Source organism: Phoxinus phoxinus (genome assembly GCF_949152265.1).
Source record: "Phoxinus phoxinus genome assembly, chromosome: 7".
In the NCBI taxonomy this organism is placed as follows: domain Eukaryota; kingdom Metazoa; phylum Chordata; class Actinopteri; order Cypriniformes; family Leuciscidae; genus Phoxinus; species Phoxinus phoxinus.
Genome location: NC_136882.1, coordinates 34,194,729 through 34,222,117, shown reverse-complemented (window position 1 = coordinate 34,222,117; position 27,389 = coordinate 34,194,729). Strand labels below are relative to the sequence as shown.

At 36.2% G+C, this 27,389-nt stretch overlaps 2 protein-coding genes across 7 annotated transcripts in view; one reads left to right on the top strand and one right to left on the bottom strand.

Annotated features, from left to right (window-relative positions):
• LOC307001555 (inactive all-trans-retinol 13,14-reductase-like) overlaps positions 1-27,389 on the bottom strand; it is a 70,735-nt gene that overhangs the window by 23,061 nt on the left and 20,285 nt on the right. For 4 of the 5 annotated variants that reach the window (XM_079618209.1, XM_079618212.1, XM_079618222.1 and 1 more), the window contains one exon: positions 4,123-4,260. In XM_079618209.1, coding sequence (XP_079474335.1) covers positions 4,123-4,186 — 64 coding nt within the window. In that variant the 5' untranslated portion in view covers positions 4,187-4,260. Of the gene's footprint in view, positions 1-4,122; positions 4,261-15,781; positions 15,899-27,389 lie in introns of those variants that run through there. The other variant, XM_079618210.1, reaches the window with a different exon arrangement.
• vil1 (villin 1) lies at positions 1,407-19,964 on the top strand. 2 transcript variants are annotated; one of them, XM_079618204.1, is made up of 20 exons: positions 1,407-1,687; positions 7,622-7,731; positions 7,845-7,919; positions 8,044-8,240; positions 9,633-9,741; positions 11,570-11,680; positions 12,264-12,466; positions 12,560-12,638; positions 13,255-13,353; positions 13,784-13,937; positions 14,600-14,700; positions 14,779-14,916; positions 15,041-15,199; positions 15,785-15,964; positions 16,076-16,221; positions 16,717-16,861; positions 16,949-17,137; positions 17,233-17,301; positions 17,504-17,674; positions 19,213-19,964. In XM_079618204.1, exons 2-20 carry the CDS (start codon positions 7,651-7,653, stop codon positions 19,324-19,326), a joined length of 2,520 nt encoding a protein of 839 aa, XP_079474330.1. In that variant the 5' UTR covers positions 1,407-1,687; positions 7,622-7,650; the 3' UTR covers positions 19,327-19,964. The 2 variants fall into 2 exon arrangements, with proteins under 2 accessions (XP_079474330.1, XP_079474331.1); XM_079618205.1 differs by lacking the exon at positions 1,407-1,687 and adding an exon at positions 4,052-4,156.

The following is a 27,389-nucleotide window of genomic DNA, read 5'->3' as shown; positions in this document are numbered from 1 at the left end:
GGATGAGTTTGAGATTTGCTCTTGTTGATGCACGAACGATTATATATTTTTTATTTTTTTATATATATATTCCAGGGGGGATACTGGCTCAGTACATTTAAATAAACTTTTATATTTTCCAGGTGGGGTTTAATCCGCAATCCAAAGGGACGAATACTCCTTGGTTGTTTCTTTGCCTATTTAAGAAGCACTGACAATCAACACTCAGAAATGCTTGTGTCCAAACCTATAGGAAACTGCATTGTTTCCCAGTCAGTCAACAGGCAGCGTTTTTTTTTTAAAGTTACATCCTGTGGCTTTAGACTGGCTAGGTCCCATATTGTCATGTTTCATAATCTAAAAAAGGAAAGAAAAAAAGCTTTAGGCACAAACAACTAAATATTTAATGACTGCAATGCTGAATTCTCAGTAGAAACAAGTACAGTCATTATAAGTGCATACAGTCCCTCATATGTTATTTCTATTCTTTCTTGCACAGATTAGAATAGCGGGATATTATATATTATATTATATGCAGTTGTGAGCATCTATGCAAAATTGTTGCAAAATTTGTAAAGACAAAAAAACAAAGATTACACTGATCAAAAGTGACAGTAAAGAACTGCATAATGTTACAAATGATTTCTATTTCAAATAAATGCTGTTCTTTTTAACCTTTTATTCATCAAAAGATTCTTGAAACAAACGGTTTTCAACATTGATAATAATAAGAAATGGTTCTTGAGCAGAAAATCAGCATATTAGAATGATTTCTGAAGGATCATGTGACACTGAAGACTGTAATAAAAGTAATGACAGTTGACAATTCAGCTTTGCAACAGAAAAAAACTATATAAGGAAATATATTAAAATAGAAAACAGTTATTTTGGTAACACTTTATTTTAAGGTGACGTAGTTACACGTTACTACATGTAGTCATAACAGTAACTTTTGCGTAATTACAAGTAACTAACCTTAAACTAAACCCTAACTCTATAGCAAGTACATGTTAATGTAATACAAAGTACTTATTTGAGTAAGCACAGTGTAACTACGTCAGCTTAAAATAAAAAGTAACCGTTATTTTGTATTGTAATAATATTTCACAATATCTAATACTCTTTTTGTGTAAAATGCAGCCTCAGTGAGCATAAGAGACTTCTTTTAAAAACGTTACCGACCCTCAAAAATGAACTGAACCCAACCAGAGACCCTACAGTGTTCTGGGTCCAGTGGGGCTCAGGTTGGGTAGCAACTGTATACTGTACATCTCCGCTGCCCTTAAGAACAAACTAGACCAAGGCATTTATGTAGACATGTTGTTATGCAAACATTTGGACCTGCCTCGATGCCGTCCTACCTCCGTTTACCTCTAAAGGCAGCATTTGTTTTAGATTTGAGATTGCATGGTTGAAGCCCAACCTCCACTGAGGCCTAACACACTCTGCAGCACAATCACAAAAGCAGGTTCATGGAGCTGAACTAACGCCATGTTAACGTGTGTCCTGGATTATGTAAGAGAAGGGAGTGAGCTCGAACTGAAGAATTGCTGGCTGGCTGCTCTCTCTGTTAATGAGTTTGAGGAAGGAGAGGGGAGCGGCCGCATTCTGGAGGCTGAAGTTCACCTAGAGACTATCTGGAGGTGAAGAGATAGGAGCGAAGCCCAACTCTTGGCTATCAAGGACAGAAACACACTGCCTAAAGAAGGTAGGCAACATTCTTTGGCAATTACAGCACGTTGAACTTTAAAAACAGAACAACTATTAATTTCACAGACTTTTGATGGGAGTTTAGATGATTTATAATGTATAAATGTCATGCTTTATCTATGCAAGAGCTTGTGCAACTCCTTTGTGGTGCCATTTTATGGTGGAATGTGCATTTCGGGTTAAGGGAAGTCAAATTAGTAAATCAACAGCAATCTCATTCTCAATTTGCCCTGTTTCCCATGCATACTTCATTATTTCATTCATTCACAAAGGCTCTACTGTTGGGTCGAGCAGAGCACAACAAACAGTGCTGACTGTAATAGAGTAACAGTGAGCCACTGTACATCTCAGTAATAATCACCCCCACCACACACACACTTTTGATGGTCAATTTAACTCTCGAAAGATCTGGCCAGCTCATTGCTGCCAGGGCATTTTGTTATATGCTTCACTTGCCAAATAAACCCAGAAAAGACAGACTGTATTGATGCTATAGACAACATCAATGCACTGAAGGAGCTTGATTCACCAAGGAGGCTTTTAGATTCAACATAATTGCTACACATTTATATTTAAACTTGTTATGCAATTGTCATGGCATACTTGATTCATTCGGTAATTATGCATGGACTTTGGAATTGTAGTAAGATAAACTAAGTCAGAAGTTTGGACACACCTACTCATCAGTTATTATTACCTTTTTCCACATTTTATTAGTAAAGTAAAAATATCAAACCTATAAAATAACACAACTGTAAATATGGAATTATGATGCCAAAAATCTTTAATAAATCAAAGCTAGATTTTATTGTATCTTTTTTTAAACCATGCTGGGATGCTTTTAAAACATTAATGTTGACATGCTTTTCGTTCTCTGTCTGATCCAATACATCCATTTAAAAATGAACTATTAGTTTGTACAGCAATTATGTGTAGGAAACTTGCCTACAAAAGTAAATTCAAGTATTTCAGCATTAGACTTGGTCAAAAGGGTTATAACATCTTGAGAAAAATAAATTCCGTCAATTGTTTCCAGACTTTGACTGGTTATTAGTCGCATGTAATACCACAAAAGCGAAAGAGTTAACCAGTAATACATTCCAGTCCAGATTAGAGCATGTTTTCTAGCTCTTTGAATTTAAGCTTCAAATCAGGGTTATTTTGGTTGCAGATTTTTTTGTTGTTGTCTGGAATTCCTGTTAGAAGAGGGCTTGTAGTATTAGCATAAAAACTCCATGACAGGTCTCTAGTTTATTTTTCACTCAAAAATTGTAATACTGGCATACTTTACTCAAAATTACACGATGACAGGGTTTTTAGGTACAGGTGAAATATCCTTTAAAATTTCACAATCATACAAGCTGACTCATCTTACTAATTGCCAATATCTCATAAGATATGACCTCAGGCTTTGGAGCCTCTCCTTCTCTTTAAATATATATACATATATATTCTGAGCAGATTAGATATGTAGTATGCAGAGCTAAAGGGAATGTGATACTGATGAGTTTCTAAAAAGGTCTTTTATTCTTTCCGGATTACAATTCTATCTGCTCCAGTGAAGAAATACAGATTTTGCTTGGTAAACTTAGCAGGAATAAAAAAATCAGGCAACAGACATGGAATTCCCTGGAAAATATAGAAATAAGCACATTTTAAAACTAAATAAAATTTAAAGACCGACCAGGTGTGCGTTTCCCAAAGCCAACTATGGTCGCAAGTTCTGTCATTACCAATAGAGTTCAATAGAACTTGCGATCATAGTTGGCTAACGATGCTTTTGGGAAACGCACTCCAGAATTGTTTTAAATAAATAAACATAGTGTTTTTTATATATAACCCCTGAAAAAAATTAGTAAAAGAATATGGAACTCCCTGGAATATCAGATAATTGTAAAGTTGATGTTAAAGTTTTAATATAAATAAAGCCATTAAACATCAGCCTGGAAAATATTATAGTGCTTATAATTTGTTATTGTTACGCTCATTAAATAAATAAAAAAATGTATTGAGAGTGGAAGAAAAAAAAAATGACTGGAAAAGAAACTCATTGGTCAGAAGGAAGTATTGGTCAGTATACAGTCCACAGTCATGTCAACACATCCAAGTAAAATGCAAAGGACAAGTATGTGCAGCAGCAGATGGGCTGGGGGTGGAGAGGTAAACAATGCATTTGTTTCGCTTTATTGCTCAGAGACATCTACTGGGGGGGGGGGGGGGGGGGGGTTGGGGGTGAGATAAACACATCATGCATGTAACTACAGATATGACACACCTGTATGCATATCACCTGCTCTTGCCATATATGGCTCTGAGTGAATGAACATAGAGAGAGATAAAAGTGCAAGGGTTGTAAAGTAGAGAGAGAGAGAGAGAGAGAGAGAGGGAGTTGCACAGTCTCCACCAGTGTCTGTAAACCAGCAGCACCTTTACCTGCCTGCGTCCTTCTCGATTGCTCCGGTGGCAGGTGAGTTCCTCTTTTTCTCACTCTTTCCATTGCAGAAAAGACCTTTAGCTTTGACGATGCTCATTAAAGTGATTCATTAGCCAAGCAGACTGTAAAAGTTGACCCTGCAAAAGAAGAAAAAAGGAAAACCAGTTGTAAATTTGGTGAATAATACAACAGTGCTTCTTATTTGAAATATAAGTTCATTCAGACAATTTTTTCCTTCATATTTATCATTAATTTGAATCACCCTTATGACATTAGCTGCAAAATATATTCCTGTCTTATAACATTAAATATATTTCATAATATCTATTGGGTTACAATTTATTGTACTTACCCAAGAAAGTACTGGTAATATACGGCATGGGTTAAGGTTAGGTTTAGGGGTTACCTAGTTATAACCCAGTTACTGTAGTTGATATACGAAGTACGCAGTATGTACATGTGGAACAGGACTGTAAAATAAAGTGCTACCATCTATTGGATCAATTAAATGATTCATTTGAAGCATTTGACATATAGGGACATATATAAAATATTCTCAAAAAGATCATAGCAAATAAAAAAAAAGTTAATGTATCAATGAATATCTGGTGACCAAAAGCATTGTATATGCTTGAATAACTTGACAACATGCTATTTTTGCCTATGTTACATTGTTCATTATAAGTTTGTATTGCATAATCTGATATGCTTTGGACTGAAGGTTGGATTGGCCATGGTGGGCAGTTTACAGGAAGAATATTAATCAAGGTTATAGGGAAGGAGGTGGAGATGAGACATGTACACAGCACTGTCAGGCCTGATCAAACACCGGGCAGTTACATAAAAACTCGGCACACTTTCCTGTTTGTTCTGACACACCGCATCTAATACTGGAGTGCAGATAATTAATGATATGCTGTTGTAATGGTAACAGCAGAGAGGAGCCATTATTGCACTAACGACATAACTTTAAGATTTAGTTAGGAAATATGAACCTTTGCACTGGGCAGAGGGTTTGTGATCAGTGACTTAGGGGTCAGTACAATCTGCTTACGCTAGAGACAGCGATACAATCCCTAATAAAACCCAACCATCCAATCAAACAAGGGAGATTGAGTCATCTGTATTATCACACCATATCAACATCTGCAAGGTACCAGGGAAACATAAAAATATGTAGATAAGAAAGCTCATAAATTTGGGATATACAAACAGAAAATGATCCTCTAGGGTGTGTGTAGATACATAAAGGGTGTATACTGTATGCATGTATATTATTTGTCAATAATGAGCGGCTCGCTGTACACAATCTGACTTTTTTACATCACTTTGGTCCTGGAGGACTAGATCTGCTAAGCTGCTGTTGTTGCTGCTGCAGAGCAATTATGGAATTGCTGCTAATATATATGTAAGATATGCTGCTGCAGCATAAATAGAGATATATAAATCACGTAGCAAATTTATGCAGGTGGAGCTGGGGGAGGCGGAGGGTTTCTGATAGCAAAGCTAACTCTAACTCTGATAGCGTGCTGAGGACTAGCCTACTAGCCAGATTTAACATTTAAATCTGGTTTAGGGTTTGCTACCCTAAACCAGATTTAAATGTTAAAGCAATCTTACTTAGGATCGTAGGATCACAGAGGCCAATCAGCTTGTGCCACGTGGTAATAATGTGATTGCTTGCAGATGACTGAACTATATACTGTTTGATTGATGAATACACATTACATTGGCTGAAAGACATTATTCAATTAACAATAGCGTTTCATGTGAGAGCTGTTATCAAGTGCGATGACCCCACATGATCTGATAGTAGCTTCCTACCTCATTTGTTAAGCACAACACCACAGAAATGCAGTTGTCCGAAAATAGATGATAGCGATCAAGCACTGGCAAGTTTTTTTGATATATCATTACGGAACCAGGATGTGGACATGAGGACAGAGATAGTGGAAGGGAGGATAGGATGGAGAGGATTTGGTTGATTCTTTAACATGAAATGCAATGGCTTTGAAACAGACACTATTCCTTACAGCCACAAAGTTTGCAGTATATTTAAACAGAGGGGTAGTATGCAGACAACAAAGACAAAGCAAACGCAATATAATCAAATTTTTATAGTCCCCTGACTATCATAAACCATGTACAACTTCCTTTAGAACATTATAATCATGTGTTACCTGGGCCAATGTAAAAAAAAATATTCATATAATAAATAATAAAAGTGGACTGAATAACACACAAAAAAATATTAGAATCTTTATTGTTAAATTATTACAAATCTGTGCTGATTAAATCAATATCCAGTTCAGTCCAAAAAATTGGTATTTTGTATATTTTTCAGTAAAATATTTAAATATGGATGTTTAAATACATATTTTGGATAAAAAATAAGCCTATTTTAGGAAGATTTTTTGCATTTTTACATTATTTTCATTACAATTAAGCACCTTTAATTCACCCAGATTATATCTTGAATTAAGTTTTTCATACCACATTTAATGCATAAATGTCACAAAACAAATCTAAATATATTTAGTGAGGTTTATATTTTAAGAAAGAAAAAAAATCTGGGAAAAAAAATCTAAAACACTAACAGAGAATAAAGAGTATCCTCAAAATAATTTTTTTGCATTTAATAAAAATGTCCTTCTCAAGTAAATGTATCTTGTTATAAGGATGTTTATATGGAAAACAAAACAGGCATACTGGTTAAAAAAAAATATTTGCCGTCAACAGGGTTCGAAGTATGTGTATGTATGTGTGAAGTATTGTAGGTCTTGATCACACTCTGCCATCTCAGCCACACTTAAAGATAACGGCTCTAGATGTGGGGGCGTATTTTACTACACATTTGCATGATATATGACATGAGGCTTTCCTTTCCTTTCCCAGGGGAGGCTGACTATCTTTCTTCCGCAATTAAGGTTTTAAATAGCTTTAGGGTCTGGGTTTACCAATCCGTGATAAACTGAAAAGCAAACTAATGCAAGGAACTTTAGGCCGCACCCTCTTTTGCCTTTGAATGACACTGAAGAAGCCTAACAGAAAAAATAAATCATTAAGCAAGCATTTATAGAGACCATGGCCATAAACAACAAAGCCATATTATAGCTTTGTGGGATTAACAGATTTCATTATTAGTTTAAAAAGTCATTAGTCATTCATTGGAAATATTTTCTTTCCTTGCAAATCTACGTACTGTAATATCAAATACAGCATGTTTGAAAAAACTGCATAAAGGAGTAAATACTGACAATTTTCTTTTTATTGGGAACTGTAACTTTTACTATTATATACTTTGCTATATGGTGAGGTCAGATCAAGGAAAGGGGTAGACAAGAAAATGGGTATGTAAACAGCTTGTAGCTTTGTATTAGAGAATCCTACTTAATGTAAAATTCACATACACATTTCTCAGGAAATCATGCTATGTAATATTTTGTCTCACTGAATTAAAGTAATTCTTATCCAACCCTCCCTTTTTCTCTCTTCCAGGTATTTCGCTGAGACTTTAAGCTGGCACCATGACACAGGACCAAGTCAAGACCAATATTCCCAAAGTCCTTGATAAAACCACACCAGGACTTCAGATATGGAGAGTGGAGGTAAGCAGGAATGATATAACAGCACAGCTACTTTGTCAAATCAGCATTCGTATCTCAGATACTGACATCTTTAGCAAATTACTAATCAAGTCTTCTGTTTAATCAATGGTCAGAACATGGTGCTCGTGCCCTGTCCATCTACAACACACGGACAGTTTTTTGAGGGAGACAGCTATATAATACTCTACGTAAGTATCAGCACTAAGTGCCCTATAATTAACTCAAGTGCTTTTGAGCTGACAACCTTACTGGTCAATGAACGAATGGTTATGCACACAAAAAAAATCTCATTCTTGTGAATCTCATTTTCAGACTCACAAGACCAGCAACCACTTCTCCTATGACATTCATTATTGGCTGGGCAAGTCCACCTCCCAGGATGAGCAGGGAGCAGCAGCGATATACACCACGCAGATGGATGAGCACCTAGGGGGCGCTGCTGTGCAGCATCGTGAGGCCCAGGGCCACGAAAGCGCCACTTTCCAAGGATACTTCAAACAGGGCATCATGTAAGCCATCTTGGATTACCTTGGATGAATAATCAAAACATGTAAACATCACACTTCACCCCAAAATCAAAAAAACTAAACAAAAAATAATAAGGATAGTAATAAGAAGAACTTTGATCAAATAAGTTTATGCTTAAGACCATTAGAATGCATGGCTAATAAATAAAAATAACATTTTAAACAAATGAAGCCAAGTTTTTTGAAAGATTTTGTATTTTGACATTAAAGGGCTAGTTCACCCAAACATGAAAATTATGTCATTGTTACTCACCCTCATGTCGTTCCAAACCAGTAAGACTTTTGTTTATCTTTGGAACACAAGCGAAGATCTTTTTTATGAAATCTGATAGCTTTCTGTCACTCCATTGACACAACAGCCTATGTGATTACCACTTTCAAGCCCCAAAAATTGTATGAAGTGACGCAAGTACTTTGTTTGCGTAAAAAAACATAATTGACTACTTTCTTTACAAAATAGTAGTCTCAACAATACATGCACGTTGTGTTGACGCAAGAGCAGAGTCGTTGGCGATTAATATTTTGTAAAGTAAGTGGTCAATTATGTTTTTTGTTTTTTTTTCGCAAAACAAAGCACTCGCTTTGCTTCATACAATTAAGGTTAAAGGGACAGAAAGCCTGCAGATTTCCTCAAAAATATCTTCATTTGTGTTCCGAAGATGAACGAATGTCTTACAGGTTTGAGAAGACATTTTCATTTTTGGGTGAACTAACCCTTTAATTTCATAACAATTAACCATGAAACAATAAAGCCCTCAAATTCTCATTACGGTTATGTTTCCAGATGTTTTACTTTTCAGGGGGGTTTTTTTAATTGTAAAAAATTTCCCCCAAAATTTTCCCATTATTCCCAAATGTTTTTCTGATTATAGATTGATTTTATGTTTAAGGCTTTACCACTTGAATAGTGTGTTACATTACAGTCATTGTACTGAAAATAATGTAACAAACTTTAACTTTCCTAAAAATACCCTTCATTTTATTTATGCAAACTATCATTTCTAATTTATTTTATACTTATTTTTGTGGTGGAATCTGACCCTAACATGTTCTTGACATGAGTCATCCCTTACTGTAGTTTATAGTGCATAAATTTAATTTTTCAAGGGGAGTTCCAATTCATCATGCGATTTCATCAGTGCATATATTTTCCTTCAATAGTACCGTCATTCCCGCAAATGAGCCTCTTTATTTTAAGATGCAGCGTGATACGCAAATGACTTTAGAATGTGTCTCTTCTCTTAGTCACAAAGAATAAAAAAATGGGGAAGATTACAAAAATAGACATCTTCCATTCCGTTTTCAAGAACGGATTAACTTTGAGTGAGTGAAAATGAGTTACAATTGATCACGCCGTTAATCTCATTATTCTAGATACAAAAAAGGTGGAGTCGCATCTGGGATGAAACAAGTGGAGACGAACACGTACAACATTCGCAGACTGCTGCATGTGAAGGGAAATAAGCATGTGGTTGCAGGAGAGGTAAGAATAGCCCAAGTCAGATCACAAGAGGAACTCAGACCTACTACATCAATACATGCTTACCAGTGGTGTAAAAAGTCTCCATCTAGATTGTGTGACTTTTAACTACTTCTTTATTCCATGTCTCAGCCACACAAAAACCAACCACCAACATCATGCCTGTATTAAGTGTTAAAGGATAATTCCGGTATTTAACACCTTGAGTCTATATTGTAGTTTGTTTTGGATGAACAAGAGTGGTGGACAACATTTTTTTGACAATGGTTCCTCTCTCGAGTTTTTTACTATAAAAGAATTGGCCATGGACCCATTTAACATTGGAGTCAATGGGCATGTCCGAAAATGTCATTAAAACAACCTTTAACATTAGTTTTCAAAACTGTGCAACTCACCGAGTGATTAGTGATGTTAGTTGATGTTCCAGAAACAAAAAGTGTTGCGAAATACAGTTTCTGTCGTGTTGTATTCGTCATTTTCGAGCACTCAGTCCTTCAACAGAATTCAATGGGATTTTACAAAATGACGAATAAAACACGACAGAAACTGTATTTCGCAACACTTTTTGTTTCTGGAACATCAACTAACATCACTAATCACTCGGTGAGTTGCACAGTTTTGTAAACAAACATTATTGGCTGTTTTAATGACATTTTCGGACATGCCCATTGACTCCAATGTTAAATGGGTCCATGGCCAATTCTTATATAGTCAAAAACTCGAGAGAGGAACCATTGTCAAAAAAATGTTGTCCACCACTCTTGTTCATCCAAAACAAACTACAATATAGACTCAAGGTGTTAAATACCGAAATTATCCTTTAATTTAACACCCACTTGAGAAAGGTTTAAAATCATCCAGTCCATGTTGATTTTAAGCACATTTAAGGGCCTCCGAATGCCATGTATTGCTTTATTTACTAATTTCAAGATGAAGAGGAAAGGAATAACTAAGGCAAACTTACGTCATTTACATATCTAAATGACTTTAGGAATAAGATCTGTATAAATAAACATAATATGCATGAACAATAAATTATGAAATTAATTATAAATGTATTAGTATTACGTCTTTATGTCTCCCGTACCACCTTAAGAGGCAGTTATAAGCAGTGTTGGGGAAAGTTACTTTTAAAAGTAATGCGTTACACCCTAAAAAAGTAACTAATTGCCTTACTTAGTTACTTTGTATGGTAAGAAATGTGTTACGATACTTGTGTCACATTTTCTCTCCTGGGTTGGGCTTGCTTGCTTTTTTTTAAACTACTTCTGGATTGCAGAAGAATAGGACGCAGGAGAAGAAAGTTCATAACTCTTATTTCAGCCATAAAAACACAGAAAAATTAAACAAATGTGATGTTTAACTAAAGTCATTATAGCTTATAGTGGTTACAGTGAATCGGCGAAGGTCAGCAGCAAAGACATTGATTAATAAAGTGAGATTAGAAAGTATATTTGTATTATAATATACTTAATTATTCAATGTTTGCATTTCTCTGTTTATATTCATTTTAAAGGGAATACTGAATCTGTTTTTGAGCAAGTGAGTCGAGTAAATGCATGCTCACATTTTGTCTAGAACTACAATAAAGCATCATTACACAGCGCACACAATGCATCTTCACCTTACTCTTGATTTCTCTCAACATACGGACAGGAGAGCTGTCAGTCAATAAATGCTAAACAAAGTAACTTGCGTTACTTATTTGAAAAAGGAAGATTTTTTTTGTCAATTTCTCGTTACTTGAAAAAAGTAATCTGATGACATAACTTGCATTACTTGTAATCCCCCAAAAAGTGTAAATAATGAGGCTCAATCCCTCTGTGTTCAGGTGGAAATGAACTGGAACAGTTTTAATAAAGGTGATGTGTTCCTGCTGGACCTGGGGAGCCTGATCATTCAGTGGAATGGACCCAAGAGTAACCGAATGGAGAGGTTAAGGGTAAAACATTAGAACTGATTTGCTATGCAAAAAAGCCCAATTGACCGTTCGCAAAGACCCGTCCCATTTAGTTACTGTTGCTTTGTCCGACAAGCTACGCTGCTCTCACGTCACACCATGTTCTCACGCAGTGAAAAATAGATCGCGAAGCAGAGAGGACAGCTGACATGCACTGACAGACCAGATTTAAACAAAAAATACCGTTTTGTGGCTCTTTAATGTGTCTGACAGATCGCTGTAGTGCCTCAGTTAAAGCTGCTCGTGAACCGATCATCTCTTCCTTTTAGTTCATTTATAGCATCAAATAAACATGAATTAACATAAGAAGGAATGTTGTTTTAACCGTGGAAAGACGTCAGTATACACTCTGTTTTTCAAGTTCAAATCCTCCCATGTTAATCTACTAACTCTCCTGACTGCTTTGTCGGACAAAATGGCGGATGGCGAAGCATGATTGGGCAGATCGCCTGTCAATCAAGCTCCCTGCGAAGGGTCAATTTAGCAATGTAAAGGATCACATTCTTGATGCTAATGGTTTATATTACCACATATGCACAGTAAGCATACTGAAGGCTTTTTATAGGGAATGAACCTAGCGAAGGACATCCGTGACCGAGAGAGAGGTGGACGAGCACAAGTGACTGTAGTGGAAGGAGATGATGAGAAATCTTCTGAGGATGCCATGAAAATGATGAAGCAGGCATTGGGGGAGAGAAGAGAGATCAAAGATGCCATCCCAGATCAGATCGTTGATGAGAAACTGAAGACTGCCATTAAACTCTTTCAGTGAGTTAAATTTGAACTTGTTTTAAGTATACTCTTGCTGCATTATTTTGTTGAAAAATATGCACTGCAACTAAAATAATCTTGTGTGAAAAGTATTTCAGATGCTGAGGGGAACCTTGTAGTGCAGGAGGTAGCAGTGAAACCTCTCACACAAGACCTACTAAAAACTGAGGTATGACTAACCCTGAACTCTAAACCAACCTACACACCACAGCATAAAACAATTCTGTACAAATGCCAAGTTGATAGCAGAGGATCCAGTGATGTATTTTATAGTCAAATGTTACACTTACACCCATGTCAAAGTGTACAGTTGCATTTCATTGATCTCAGCTGGGAGGGAAATATGATTAAATAGTTAGGGTGAGCCACGAATGGAGCAGTTTCAGGAAATGGGCTGAAAAGAAAGAGGTCAACTGATTTTTGTTTTTCTTCAGATGCATAGCAAGTTATCACATTATTGTATTTTGATACAAGATTATGAAGACATGCACCAATGAATAGCATGCACCAATGAATTGTGCACATAAGACCAAGAACATGACTTCAAAAAGTAAATAGAATCAAATCTGATTTCATGACTTGAAATGGAGAAGTAGGACAAAAACACACCCAAAAAAGAAACAAGCAAGTTGTATGCAAGATGAACAGCTATCCAAATGCAAATTGAGTGTATAATTGTAATCTCGGTACACAAGAGGCATGGCTGTTGTTACACCGCATAAAGACAACTGCTAAGTAGCACGCAGTATAAATGTATGCTAAGTGAAATCTGATTCTTGTGGCAGGACTGCTATCTGCTGGATCAAGGTGGAATAAAGATCTTTGTCTGGAAGGGCAAAAAAGCATCAAAAACTGAAAGGGCAGAGTCTCTGAAGAAAGCAGAGGTGAGTCCAGACCATTCAAATACAGTACACCCATGAAGCATTAATAAAAAAATTTTTTTTTACAATGGGCCTCATTCACCAATTGTGTATACACACGTATTTGTGCGTAAAAACTCATGTGCGAATAACATCAAGCAGAATTAAGATTTATCGTCAACTAATTGATCGTACAAGACCTTAAAAGCCAAGTCTTTAAGTTATCCTATTTTAAGATGATAAATTATCTGATATTGGTTCTGGATTTAATTTCTTTTTGCTGGGGAACCATTTATGCGCACATTAGAAGTTAGAACAAATACAGTTATTAGAGAATAATGGCCAATATTTCTAATCTTAGCATAGTATATTGCACCAAATAGTAATGTAATCACATAGCAAACTATTGTGAAAGACACACTTCATCATCTAACTTAATATTCTATTGTTTTAGGCCTACATAAAGGCAAAAGCATATCCTGCATCCACCTATGTAGAGACTGTGAGCGAAGGAGCAGAATCATCAGTGTTCAAGCAACTCTTCCAGAAGTGGACAGACAAGGGACAGACAGCTGGAATGGGAAGCACACACAGTCCAGGGAAAATAGGTGAGGATGGTGTAAAGAACGACACTAAAGAACACTACTAAAGAAGCAGAAGCACTGGTAAAAACAGATGTCCAGGAAATAAAAAAGACAAAGGTTCAGAAGATTAAAAAAATAGTGAAATTTAAATGTGTTATCTTTGTAATAGTTAAAAATGACAACAAAATAAAACAGTTCTGCAATGCAGTGTTTGGCTAGAGTGTCCAGCTAGAGTTTAAGTTTAAATACAGTCAAGCTCATCCTTTGAAATAGTAGTTAGCTATACTACAATTTGCAAACGAAAAGTAGCTAACCATATGTATATATGCACAGCTTAAAATTGTCCACTACTGCATCGCTACTTTTAGTTGTCATCTTTTCAACACTGCTGAAATGACAAATAGCAGAATAACTTATATTAAGGCATAGAAGGCAGCGTTCATAATAAGGCAGCGTTCATACAGGATGCGCTCTCATGTAAAAAAAAAAAAAAGATGCTGTGGTGAGATGCTGATTAAAAAAAAACATTTCTCTACCCAGTGTGCATAGGCCAATCATTACAAAAATAGCACAGACAAAACAAGAATGCATCCTGTATAAACACCCCCTTAGATACCCATCTTATTCTACAGGACTCTTGACTTTATTCATTTTATTTTTATTCATTTTATGATTGCTTTCTGTAGCCAAGGTTGAGCAAGTCAAGTTTGACGCCACCTCTATGCATGCAAGACCTGACTTGGCTGCACAGCAGAAAATGGTGGATGATGGGACAGGTGAAGCCGAGGTCAGTGAAATGACCTTTCATTGCCTTTCATGCATCTTAGAAAACAGAACTCATTACATAAGTGTGTTCATCCCTCAGGTTTGGAGGCTTGAGGACAATGAGCTTGTCCCTGTGGAAAGGAAGTGGCTCGGCCACTTCTACGGGGGGGACTGTTACCTTATTCTCTACAAATATGAAGTCAGCAGAAAAATATACTACATTCTGTACATGTGGCAAGTAGGTGTATCTTCCTCCCCTCATTTTTTCACTCCCTGTACACTACCTTTCAAAAGTTTGGGGTCGGTGAGATTTTTTTATGTTAAAGTACCTATTTACTATTTGAATATTTTTAATTGTTTAGGGGCGCCATGCAAGCACGGCAGAGCTGACAGCCTCTGCATATCAGGCTGTGATTCTGGACCAGAAGTACAATGGAGAACCGGTGCAAGTCCGCGTTCCCATGGGAAAGGAGCCCATGCACCTAATGGCCATTTTTAAGGGCAAAATGATTGTTTATGAGGTAGGTCTGTCAAACTGTTCCTCTCTATATGAAACACTTGGGCATGCCATTGTAACATTCGTTGTAACAACGAAAAACCCAAAACACTTCCTGTTTTAGGAATGATTATGTTTCTGTTCTTAAAAACTAAGAAAATAGTGAACATACATACTGTATATATACACACACACAGTATATAGCAAAAAGTGAGAAGTGCAACAACTTGTCATTGGGGCAGTACCTTAAAGATACAACTTTGTCCCATATCAAATCAAGGTGCATATTAGGACCTAAGGGTGTCATATTATTGCCTTAAGATACTAATATGCATCCTGTAAGGCTAGATATGGATATGATGCAAAGGTGTACTTCTGAGGATATTGGTTCAATGACAAGCTCATTTATTTTGCACATTGCCCTTATTACAGCCTAACTTCCTGAAAAGCGTAAAATGTGTGGTGCGTTCAAAACAATTGAGGTGGTAAATATGGGGAAGTAGGAGTGTTTTAGAAACAATTGTTGCTGCTAGAAGTGCAGAGATGACCCACTTATCAAATATTTCTCACAGTACATGCTAACTTATTTGTTGTTGTAATTGAATACCAGGAAGGAAGTTCCAGAGAAGGCTCCTCCAATTCTCAGTCACCAGTAAATTTGTTTCACATCCATGGAACAAATGAGTTCAACACGCGTGCCACTGAGGTGTCTCCACGCTCATCTTCTCTGAACTCCAATGATGTCTTTGTGCTCAGCACAGATAAATGCTGCTACCTGTGGTATGGCAAGGTCAGTAGAGTTTAATGCTAAAAACATCTGACATATTTCAAAAGATATTTCTGAAAAAGTATAGGACCAGTAATGTCTTACCTGTCTGTCTTAAATACTATTACCATGCAGGGCTGCAGTGGAGATGAGAGAGAGATGGCCAAATCACTGGCTGACATCATCTCCAAAAGGGAGAAAAATGTTATTGCAGAGGGTCAGGAACCAGCTGATTTCTGGGTAAACCTTGGAGGAAAGTCCCAGTATGCCAACAGCAAAAGGTACAGCAACAATTGCACACTGCACACGTTAATGCACATTATGCCTCTGTTGCAAAATCTGTTGAGCTGTTAATTTAAAAAATATATATATTTCTCCAGCGTTTTAAATTTGCAATGCTTCATGGGATTGTAGTACTTTCCCTTATTAAATCTGTTAAGTACTCTGTCTTTTTTTATTAAAATAAGAAAAAGTTTGTAATTTTGTGTAATGGTTGGCTTGATTCATGGGTTAAAATGCTTTAACAAAGACTTTAAAAAAAATAACAAATGTGTAAAATGGAAAAAAAAACTTCCGGAACCAATGCCACAGAAAAAGTTGGCGGCCACTGTTGCACTCTATAGCGCTCCTCACGTGAAGAACAAAGGAGACTGGACAATTGATTTCAATAGGGTTTAGAATTATGGCATGCATTTTGCCATTGCTTTCACTGCAAAGGTATGTGATTCCACGTAGACAGTTTTGGGACATAGCCAATAAGTTTCTCCCATGCTCAGACTTCAGGAGGAGAGCAGTAGTGTTACGCCCCGGTTGTTTGAGTGCTCCAACCAGACGGGTCGCTTTATAGCGACAGAGATTACAAACTTCAACCAAGATGACCTGGATGAGGATGATGTGATGTTGCTGGACATCTGGGATCAGGTGAATGTCAGGGTGGTTGTCTCTCTGTAGAATTGTTCATATCTTTTTCATACCACAAGAAATCACAGCCTAATTATGTTCTGTTAGGTGTACCTGTGGATCGGCAAAGGTGCCAATGACAAGGAGAAGAAGGAAGCAGTGGTTACAGCACAGGAATATCTAAAGTCCCATCCTGCAGGGCGTGACCTGGAGACACCTATCCTAGTGGTCAAGCAAGGCTTTGAGCCGCCAACCTTCACAGGCTGGTTCCATGCCTGGGACCCACAAAAGTGGAGTGTAAGGAGCTGACATGAGTTTACTTTCTTTCGGCATGACAACTTATTTCACAAGTGTATGGTACAGGTAATGAATGTTTTTTTATTGTCTTTTAGGGTGGGAAATCCTACGACCAGCTTAAATCAGAGCTAGGAGATGCAACTGATCTTATCAAAATTACTGTGGTAAGTTATTAATTGTTTTATGGGCTTAAATGGTAAAGCGTGACACTAGCAACGTCAATGTCCTAGGTTGAATTACCTAGAGAATGCAGGAACTGATAAAAGTTTACAGTATAACTTGAATGCTCTTTAAATAGCTTGGGGCAAAAAGCACCTGCAAAATGCATAAATGTGACGTGAAGATGTTTTGACATCTTGTGCACAGGATCTGACCCAACCAACCTCAAACCAAACCAACTCAAGTAACTCAAGTAGGCCTAACTCAACTCAAGGGGCTATGATATCCCGTCCTGTCACACAAACCTTCCCTCCAGAGAAGCTGGTGAACACTCAGACAGAAGACCTGCCTGAAGGAGTCGACCCCACAAGAAAAGAGGTAAACTCGGGTTTAATATGTCGTTTAATGAGATCTAATATATATTTACATGTGTACTGGTCTAGAGGTAGAATTTTTGCCAAGCGTGGGTTCTAATCCGCACACGTATAGTTTTTTTTTTTTTCTCATCAAGAGAACACTGTATCCGCGCCACTGATCGCAGCGGCAACGAGCACTTTGATCACTTGATTTCCAAAACAACACATTTCAGCGCTAGATCGCATCTTATTTAGCAAACGAAATAAATGAATGCTCTGCCTGTTAAATGGATATGCTTTATTTATTTCTATTGGTACATCCGTGCCGCGAGATGTTTTAAAAAGTGGTGGGGACAATATCGACACTGGCAAAAAGTAGTGGGGACATGTCCCACCCACAAATTACGCCTATGGTATAAGAACATTTTATTACAAACTAAATTAGTAAATAAACACTATAAGGGCCCTATTTTAACGATCTGAAACGCAAGTATCAAACGCGAAACGCAAGTAACTTAGTGGGCGGATATCTAAGCGATCTGTTGCGATTATACCGGCGGGATAAATTACTCTTGCGCCCGACGCAAATCTAAAATCGGTTGGTCTGAAGTAGTTACATTATTCATAGGTGTGGTTTGGGTGTAACGTGAAATAAACCAATCGGAGCGTCATCTCACATTACCTTTAAGAGCAGGCGCGCTTGTTCCATGGCGGATTTATAACGGCGGATTTTCCAGGCGCACGCCAGGAGCGGTTCACAGCCGAGGAGACCGACGTTCTCGTCAGGGCCGTAAAAGACAGAGAAGTGACAATGTATGGGGATGGGAGAAACCCACCCAAATTTGCTTCGGTTAAACAGGCGTATAATACTTTGGGTAAATGTGTAAGCTAGATTTATGCCTATTTTTTTCACATCTTCATGGACACAACAATGATTTCCCTAGTGTGTTAATATTTTTCCTTGTAATAATGTATGATTTGCAAAAATTAAAACTGCTGCGTCTGTGTAGATTAGAGAAGCAAAGTGAATGCGCGTTGTGCACATGCTACATTATGGCCAAGCATGCGCGCTTAAAATAGCATAACATGCAACACGCCAGGTCAGTGGTGGAATTGTTTTCTGAAACTGCAAAATAGCACCAGGGAACGTTTGCGCCGGAACACACCTCTCTTCGCTGCACCGCCCCCGGGAGCGCAAGTTCATTCACTAATTTACCGACGTGCGTCTGTGGAGGGAAAAGTCCGCTTTGCGCAGGTGCAAAATAGGAATGATGCGTGCATCGGTGTACAAAGTAATTTGCGCTGGGTGCAAGATAGGGCCTTAAATGTAAATCTTTTTGGAGAATGACAAAACCTGTCAAGAATATGTCTGTCATATTGCATTTAAGAAAATAAAAAATAAAAAATTAAAATGTATGTGTGTATATATATATATATATATATATATATATATATATATATATATATATATATGAAATGTATGTGGGGTGAAATGTGACTTGGACATGTTTTTGTAAGAATAATCTAATGATAAAACTAACACACACCTCTATCATGCAGGACTATCTCTCAAACGAAGACTTCACCCTGATCATGGGGTTTTCTCGGATGGATTTCTATGCTATGCCGTCCTGGAAGCAACTGAACGTGAAGAAACAAAAGGGCCTGTTTTAAGATGGAAAACATGGTACAGATTGTACACATATACAATCCTGTGCTACAAAACAGACTTCCTCTTGCTAGACTGTATAAATGCTAGTAGTGGTGCTATGCAAAAAAAACACTACAGTCAGGATCATTTCTTTTTAGAGTTTTTAGATTTACATGTTTACATATAATTACTTTATTTAAATATATATTTTGCACATGCAAATTGATTTATTTGAAATTGCTGTATTTGAAGTTAATGTTATAAAGCAGAATTAATTAGTACCTACAATTTTACAACAGAAAATATAAGAAATATGGGGAAATTAAGCTCGTAGGTCTTTTTTACACAGCGATTATTGAAGCTGCTTTGTGAACTTTGATTTTAATCCTTTGTTAATGCATCTCAATGGGATACCTTCAAGCACTGACTAAAAGCTGCTTTTTACACAAGTGGCTTAAGCACTACAATAAAATTTAATATATTTGAGTCAAGATAAAGGTTTTTATGTGAGGTTAATCATGTATAGTGTTGATTATTGGAGGAGACTGTATACTGTCTAATGTGTCATTTCCATTGGTATTAATCATTTACTGTATACAAGAGGCACACCACCTGTCTAATGGAAAAGTCAATAAACAGAAAAAAGACCTCATTGAAATGGAAAATCTTTTGTTGCCTCTTTGCTAATACAAATATTATACATTAACTCATGCACAATATCAATAAGGTACTGCAAAACTCTATTGGTGGCCCTGAGCAAAGCATTTGCATCTTAATCTAACAAAACAGCAAACATGTAACAAGTACAGTTCTTATTTAAATAGTATAGAGATCAAAGCTTGAGAATGGTAGTCAAATGAAGACAGACAACTCAGGAAAGCTATCCGATGTTTAAGTCATCCTAGCTGGTAAGAGAAAAAGCTCAGTCTAGGCTAGTTTGCTGGTTCTTGAAAACCTCTCTAAAACCAGCAAACGATCTTAGGCTGGTTTAAGTTGTTATGGGATTGTAGTTAACGCAAAGAGTTAAATCAGGGATATAAATTGAAAAGCCTTTGAAAAACATAGGCAGTCAATTTTATTACGGAATTCAAACTATAAATACAATAAAATAGCGTTTTGGTGCTCTTAAATGTGACATAACAGATCGCTGTTCAAGCGGCACATGAACCGATCATCTTCCTCTTTACTACTCATTAATAGTTAATAAACAAGAATGAGCATTAGGTGTTGAAATACAGTAAAACTTATATAGAGAAGTATTTGGCTAAATACATGCACTTTATTACATATTTATTATATTTTTACTCATTGTAAACACATTATAACGCTATTATTATAAAAAACGCATTATATTATAATTTGAGTTGTCAATTTTAACCTTTAATAATCATAGCAGCTACTCCCTGTATGTTTACAGCATTAGTTGAGAGATGTTTTTCTTGTGAAGACTAACATGTCGCTACTGAACTTGATATTTATCCAAATGTATCGATATTGAATCAAGATCAGAATCTATGGGATGCCCACTATATTGGCCGATAAATGCTAATCTTTAATGTTATATAATGCCGATATATTAAAGCTGAGGGATAATGTATTATTTCCTTCAACAGGGACATTTCAGATGCGCGCTGTTCATCATGGTGGTTTTGAATAACTTGATATGATTGGAATCACTTCGAAAAGGAAGATATCTGTCATCATATTACAAATCTCTCATATAGGCTACATAAAATTATAATGAGAACACGACTGTAAAAGAATGTTGTGAATTCTTTGTGTGCCTGTGTTTCAGTGCGTTGCTGTGGAAAGAGCACGTCCACAGAGTTTTGTACCATTGTAAATTGTAATATTTTGTTTATTTTGTGTGTATATGATTAATCTCATATAGGATGCGTTTGGTTAAGTTAATTAACGATGCAGTAAAGCGCTTCATTGTACCGGTGATCATCTTTAGCTTCAGCACGCACGCTTCAAACAGCAATGCACAAAATGAATAACTACTAGGACTGTATACAGTAGTCAACAAGTGGATCAAAACCTTTCAAAGTTAAACATGAATTTTGAACAATACCCGTTTTTGTCTTAGGACAAGCTTGATTAACTTTTTTGATCCACTTCAAATGTTGACTATGTTGAAGATTTTATTATTTAGAAAATAAGTAATTTAGTTACATATTAAGACACTATTATTTATTTCCTTTATGAGTGTGTGACTTTGGTTTGTCTTTTGGGGGCTTACAGAAAGGTCAAGAATGCTGATGCAGCAGTGGATTCTATTTAAGTGTGTCACATGGTGCAAGACCCTATCTAGGATGTATGACCATTTTTGGAGGCGATGTATGTATATATGTGAAAAGCTAACCGATGTTCGGGAGTCATCTCCTGAGGGGAGTCATCTCCTGCAGGAGGTTGCTCGGCTTTGTTTTGTTAAATAAAGTCTAACATTTCTGGCATCAAAGATCTCTGAGAAGTGATTTCATAAAAAGATTGAAACCACAACAAGTGGCACCCCAGATGGGACTTGTTAGGAGCTGAAGAAACCACGAAGGGCATCTCTGGTGACCGGCACAAACAACAGTGGCCACTGTACTTTGAGGTGAGCATTTTTGCTTTTGTGTAAAGTATGTGTTGGTCACCAGCTGCCCGGAAGTGGTAAGAAAAGCTTCTTCAAATTTAAAAGAACCAAAACAAAATTGAAAAAGGGGTCTTTGATTCCAGAAATGATTGCATGCAGTTTGACTTCTAATAAAAAGGCCTTGTAGATATCAAGTAGTTTGTAATAGCGCGGGGGAGCTCCCAGTAGTGTTTACCAGTGCTTATATGATCCCGTGTGGATTGTATGGACACTGGTGTTGCTGATTTGGCGCTAAGGTTTTGTTGTACGAATATGCAAGAATCTGTGTTTGCTTTATTAAGAGGGCCTAGATGGATAATAAGCAAGAGCATGCATACAGAGGATTTGTATTTACTGATAAGGATATCAGTTGATTTATCTGTGTTTTTGCGTATATCAAGAGGGCCTTGATGGATGATTACGCAAAAAGCATGCACACAGGGTGTTTTTCTTGTAAGTGGGCATTGAATGATACAAGAATAGCATGTACACAGAAGAAGATTTTATGTTGTCAAGTGGGCCTGGATGGATGACAACCGTACTGATAAGGATATCAGTTATTATTGATTTGTGTTTTACTTGTAAGTGGGCCTTGAAGGATACAAGTAAATAGCATGTGCACAGATGAAGTTTTAGTATAGTTAAAGAGGTATTGTTTTTTCACTGTGTTGAGGAAGTGAATCAGTGAATCTTAGAGGTATTGTTTTTTGCTCTGTTGAGGAGGTGAAACAGTGAATATTTAATGTAGTGTTTTAAAATACAAAAATTGAGAAGTAGCAAATTATTCAGATCTGACAGGGAATAGAGTACAGAATAGAGTTTGTGTGTCTATGGGATCCTGTGTCTTGCTTGACTGTGCCTGTGGGTAAAAATAGTGACCCCCTGACCCTGGTCACTTGAAAAGGGACAAAGAATGTGTGAATGAGATTTAGGGACATGAAATAAATGGTGTATTAACAAAAGTAAAGGAAGACAATTGTTTCAAGATATTAACTCTGCAGATTATTGCAGTATGAAAAAAAGAAAGAAAAAAAAGAAGTATTTAATCAATAAATGTAGCCTAATAATATATATATATTAATAGATCAATATAAATAAGATTGCACGTGCATAATATATTATATGATATATCTGAAGACGTCTAAAATTTGTATCTCATTATCCCTGAAAACAGAGTGGAAAAATTATTCCATTGCAGATTATTAAGTTTGTGTTAAGAAAAAATAAGTTGTGCAGTGTTAGGTGATCAAGATTGGGTGACTAAGTTTCATAAACATTAGGAATCTTAGAATTGTAGTAAATATTGTTGATTCAATAATTAAAAAGAAAAAATAAGAGGAATTCCTTGATGTTGGTTGAGAAAAATGTTATTCACCATGCTAGATTATTTGAACACAGTATGCAAAGATAGAAGAAAGATTGAAAGCCGATTTTATGATAGGGAAAATTATTTAATTTAATTATACTTAGATAATCAAAGTTAGATTATTGCTGATATTGAAAAACAGAAATAGCTTGCTTTTTCCTGCAATGAAGAACTTGCTTTACTAAAAATAGAATGGAAGAACTGCTGTTGTCAACCAGTGAGATTTTTTATGTAAAAGAACTAGTAAAAAAAAAAAGATGGTTAAAAAGTGGACTTTAGATAAAGAGCTGATAGCTCAGACACAATTGAAACTAGTTAAAAGTTCAATTTGATTCATGCAGATCTCTGAGTGTTCAAATTTCAGATGGCTTCATTGACAGTTTCGAATGAAAGCAACAAGAGGTCAAAGGTCAAAGACACGACTGCAGAAAGAAGAAGACAGAAGTGGGTGAGGGGCTTTCTGCTCCCCTCCTGAAATTGACTTTCTGGAAAGCTCAACAAGGAGAAAGACTGATTTAATGCTGGAAAAGGTGAAACGTTCACTTGAGACTTTTCCTAAGGAAAAAGAGAAAATCCTGAGATGCAAAACTCAGGCAGGATCAACTTCAAAGCCCAAACTGAGAAGAGGCAGAGAAACAGCAGAGCCTAACACCAGGCCTTTGAGTGACAGCATCGGCTGACGACATATGCAGAGTGACAGCCAAGAAGCTTCAACGGACTGATGATCTAAAAACAGAAGAACTTGACCCTTACCGACACTACAGGTGTGGCCTCCTCAATGATCACTAGAGACTGCTTCAAAGTTGGTTAATTATTATATTAACTTTATTCATTTTAATTATTCACTGGTCTAAGAGCAATTCTTTATATTCTCTGCTAAACTAACCCTCTCTGCTTTTTCAGTAGGTACAAGTCCAGCCCTATAAGAAAAAGAAAATATGTTGACAGACAGAAGTGGGTGCTCAAACTCACCAAATAATTAGAACGGAGGCTGGATTTGGTATAGTGAGGGCTATTAGATTAAACAACTATAGGGCTAAAAGCATGATAGAATTATTCTCTGGCAAAGAAAAAGAAAGACAAAATGTCAAAGCATGATTATTATTGTAAAAGCATGATTATTATTGATTATTATTGTTGACAAAGCAATGATACTGGTCACTCCATCTTGTTTTGGTAATTTTCAGAGATAGATTGGAGGAAAAAATTACTCCAAAAGTCCAAAATTATGAAATCACAAACGTCAAAACTGGGATAATGAGTTGTAAATGTTACTGGCCAAGAATCCAAGATTATGCAGAGATCTCCAAATTTCTTCTTAAAAGCAGCTCATGAGCAAAGACAAAAATAATATGAAAGAAAAATTAGACCAACTAGGCCTATTATTCTAAAATATAGAGGATATTAGAGTTTATAAAAAGAAAAAAAGGTTTTGTACAACCGGTGTTAAAGGAAACCTTATGATCATGGAAACTTCTCAATAGTGATTGGACATAGTTGTGTTGACCTGATCAGACCTTGTGGCATTCCACAGCTAAAATTATAAGTTCTGCATTTAGAGCAGAACCTGCTGCAGCAGCCACAGGAGTGTGTTTGTTGGCCAATGTGTGTGACTGAGTATGAGAGTGAGAGATTGTGTTTGAAGAGACAGAGAGGCAAATCAATTATTTTGCCAATACAGCTGTATTGAAAATTGAATATGTGGGCCCACAGGGCAAATTCTGCCCAATAAAATAATGACCATGGATGAATTTGGTTAAATGTCCTGGTTGAAACTGTAGTGGCAATAGAAAAATAATGGGAAAAAACAGTGCCACATTTTGCGCAGCGTATAACACATCTTACTTTCCTTTCAGAATATCATGATGGAGCATAACAAATCTGACTTTCTTTTCAGCATATTGTGATATCATGATGGAGCATAACACATCTGACTTTCTTTTCAGCATATCGTGATGGAGCTGATTATTTGTCAAAAGTATGAAATACTGTCTTGTAACTTTTGTCTTGTAAAGTGGGTTGAGTGTTGTCCAAGATGAATAGTGTGCTGATAGTGGGACTCAAAACCATGAGATAACTGAGTTGAGTTGACTAATTGTAAAAAGTACAGTTGAAATTGAATGTGAGAAAAATGTAAAGAGGGTGCAAATATGAAGATAAAAAGCCAAATTTATGAAAAATAAAGGGAATATATGGGTTCAAGCCCTGCTGCTAATGAAAGGAAACCACTCACCCCACATGACCATTCTACAGGTAACACCGAGGAGGACAATGGGCCAGATGAGCAGATGATTTAATATATGTTGTTGTCACTAACAGAAATAATTAAGATTTCATTCACAGATGACAGTAAGCTCACTTCCAGGAAGGTTTCTGGGACTGGGATGGTTTTAACAAAGAACCAGTGACTGTGCATTGTAATCTCAGAAGAGGCTCAAAAGAGGCTTGTGCATTGAACAGCAAAATGACATTTGAGTCCATGCCTCAACTTAAAATACACCAACAAGCCTCAACCCCCTCCACAACAGAAAGTGAGGGATCAATGATCTTCCCTTGCAAATGAGAGGAAACAACCCATTGCAACAACTCACAAAGATCAACATGAATGGAAAAAGGAGACAAACTTAACCAAATTCACAGGAATGAAAAGTTGGAAAGTGGGAGACTCACAAGGAGTTGTGCAAAGAAGAGAAGCAACAGAGTGAAAGAGATGAGTACAAGTGCAAACAATACTCAACATCAACCAAACTTTTCTAAAAATGTAATGTTAAAGCCCTTGAATATTTAGTAGCAACCTAATAATAACCTCACCAGAAAAAAAATGATTGAAGAAAGAAAATGTATGGTATGATGATAAAATGAATGTTAACGACTAATTCAAGAAATTTACATAGAATAATGGGAATTAAGGCAATTCATAAAGGAAAAAAAAAAAAAAAAAAAAAAAGAACTAAAAGACATTTTAAAAAGATCCAAAAGGGTACTCAGATGCAACTTGTCAATACAGGGGTATACCTAATTAGTTTAAGGGCTACAGTTGAAATTAAAACAAGTATTAAGACTGGCTATTAACAAATATTCGATTTTAATTTTAAATCATAAGATTATGTTATGATTCAATATGCTATTGACTAAATAAAATATTAAGTAGTGCTAATAGAATGACAAATTTAATTGGAAGTTAATCGAATTCAATAACAAGCAGGCACTTAAGAACAATCTATGGTACCAGAGGAGGGTAAAAAAAAAAAAAAAAAGATATTTGACATTCACATGAAGAACAGATTGTTACACCAACATCACTTTTGAATATTTTCAATCCAGATGCGCCTGGTTTTGACCAGTACGCAAGGGGGGAATTATGAGAGATTAAGGAAAAGGAGAGATTAAGAATGTGAAATTTGTAAAGAGAGATTACGAATGTGAAATTTGTAAAAATTTGTGCCAAAAAACAAAGTTAAGAAAGGAACAGCGACACAAATAGGCGAGAAGGACTATTAAAACGCTTGATAATGGATTATGTGGACATGATAGACGGGTAAAGGCAATGTTATTAGCAGAGGAAGGGCAGATGCAGAAATGGCATTTCTAACAGAGAAGTATTCCGTAGATTTGAAATGCTATCAGAAATAAATTCAGATAATGGGTTAGCAAGTTATTCCAAGAATATTGAAGCTTAAAATGAATTGTATACGAACACTTAAATTGCACACAAGGAAGTTTTAATAATAATTAAGTTATAATGATTTATGTTTTAAATGGTTGATATAAAAAATTATGGATTTAGATTTACAGAAAAAAAGAAATGTAGGCCTACATATAATCAATATGTAAGGTAGTAGAAAAGTTATTTTCTAGAGTTATTTGTTCTAATTGTCTAATGAGTTTATTGAATGACTTTTATGAGGTAAATGTAACATTGCTCTAAAGCTTTCTTAGTTTGAGTGATTACATGGGATATAACTAGATTATTCATGAGTTTATTTAGAAATTAGTAGAAAGGAAGAAAAGGTATTCAGTTGAGAACCGCTTGAACTGAAGAGCTCCAATGAGGAGCTATAACACAAGATTAAAAATGTCAAAATGGTATTTTTTGTTTGAAT

Coding starts and splice junctions, on each gene's coding strand:
- vil1 (XM_079618204.1), top strand. CDS start 7,651: ATGACACAGGACCAAGTCAAGACCAATATTCCCAAAGTCCTTGATAAA. Junction 7,920..8,043: donor ACAGCTATATAATACTCTAC/GTAAGTATCAGC, acceptor TCTCATTTTCAG/ACTCACAAGACCAGCAACCA. Junction 16,862..16,948: donor TGCTGGACATCTGGGATCAG/GTGAATGTCAGG, acceptor ATGTTCTGTTAG/GTGTACCTGTGGATCGGCAA.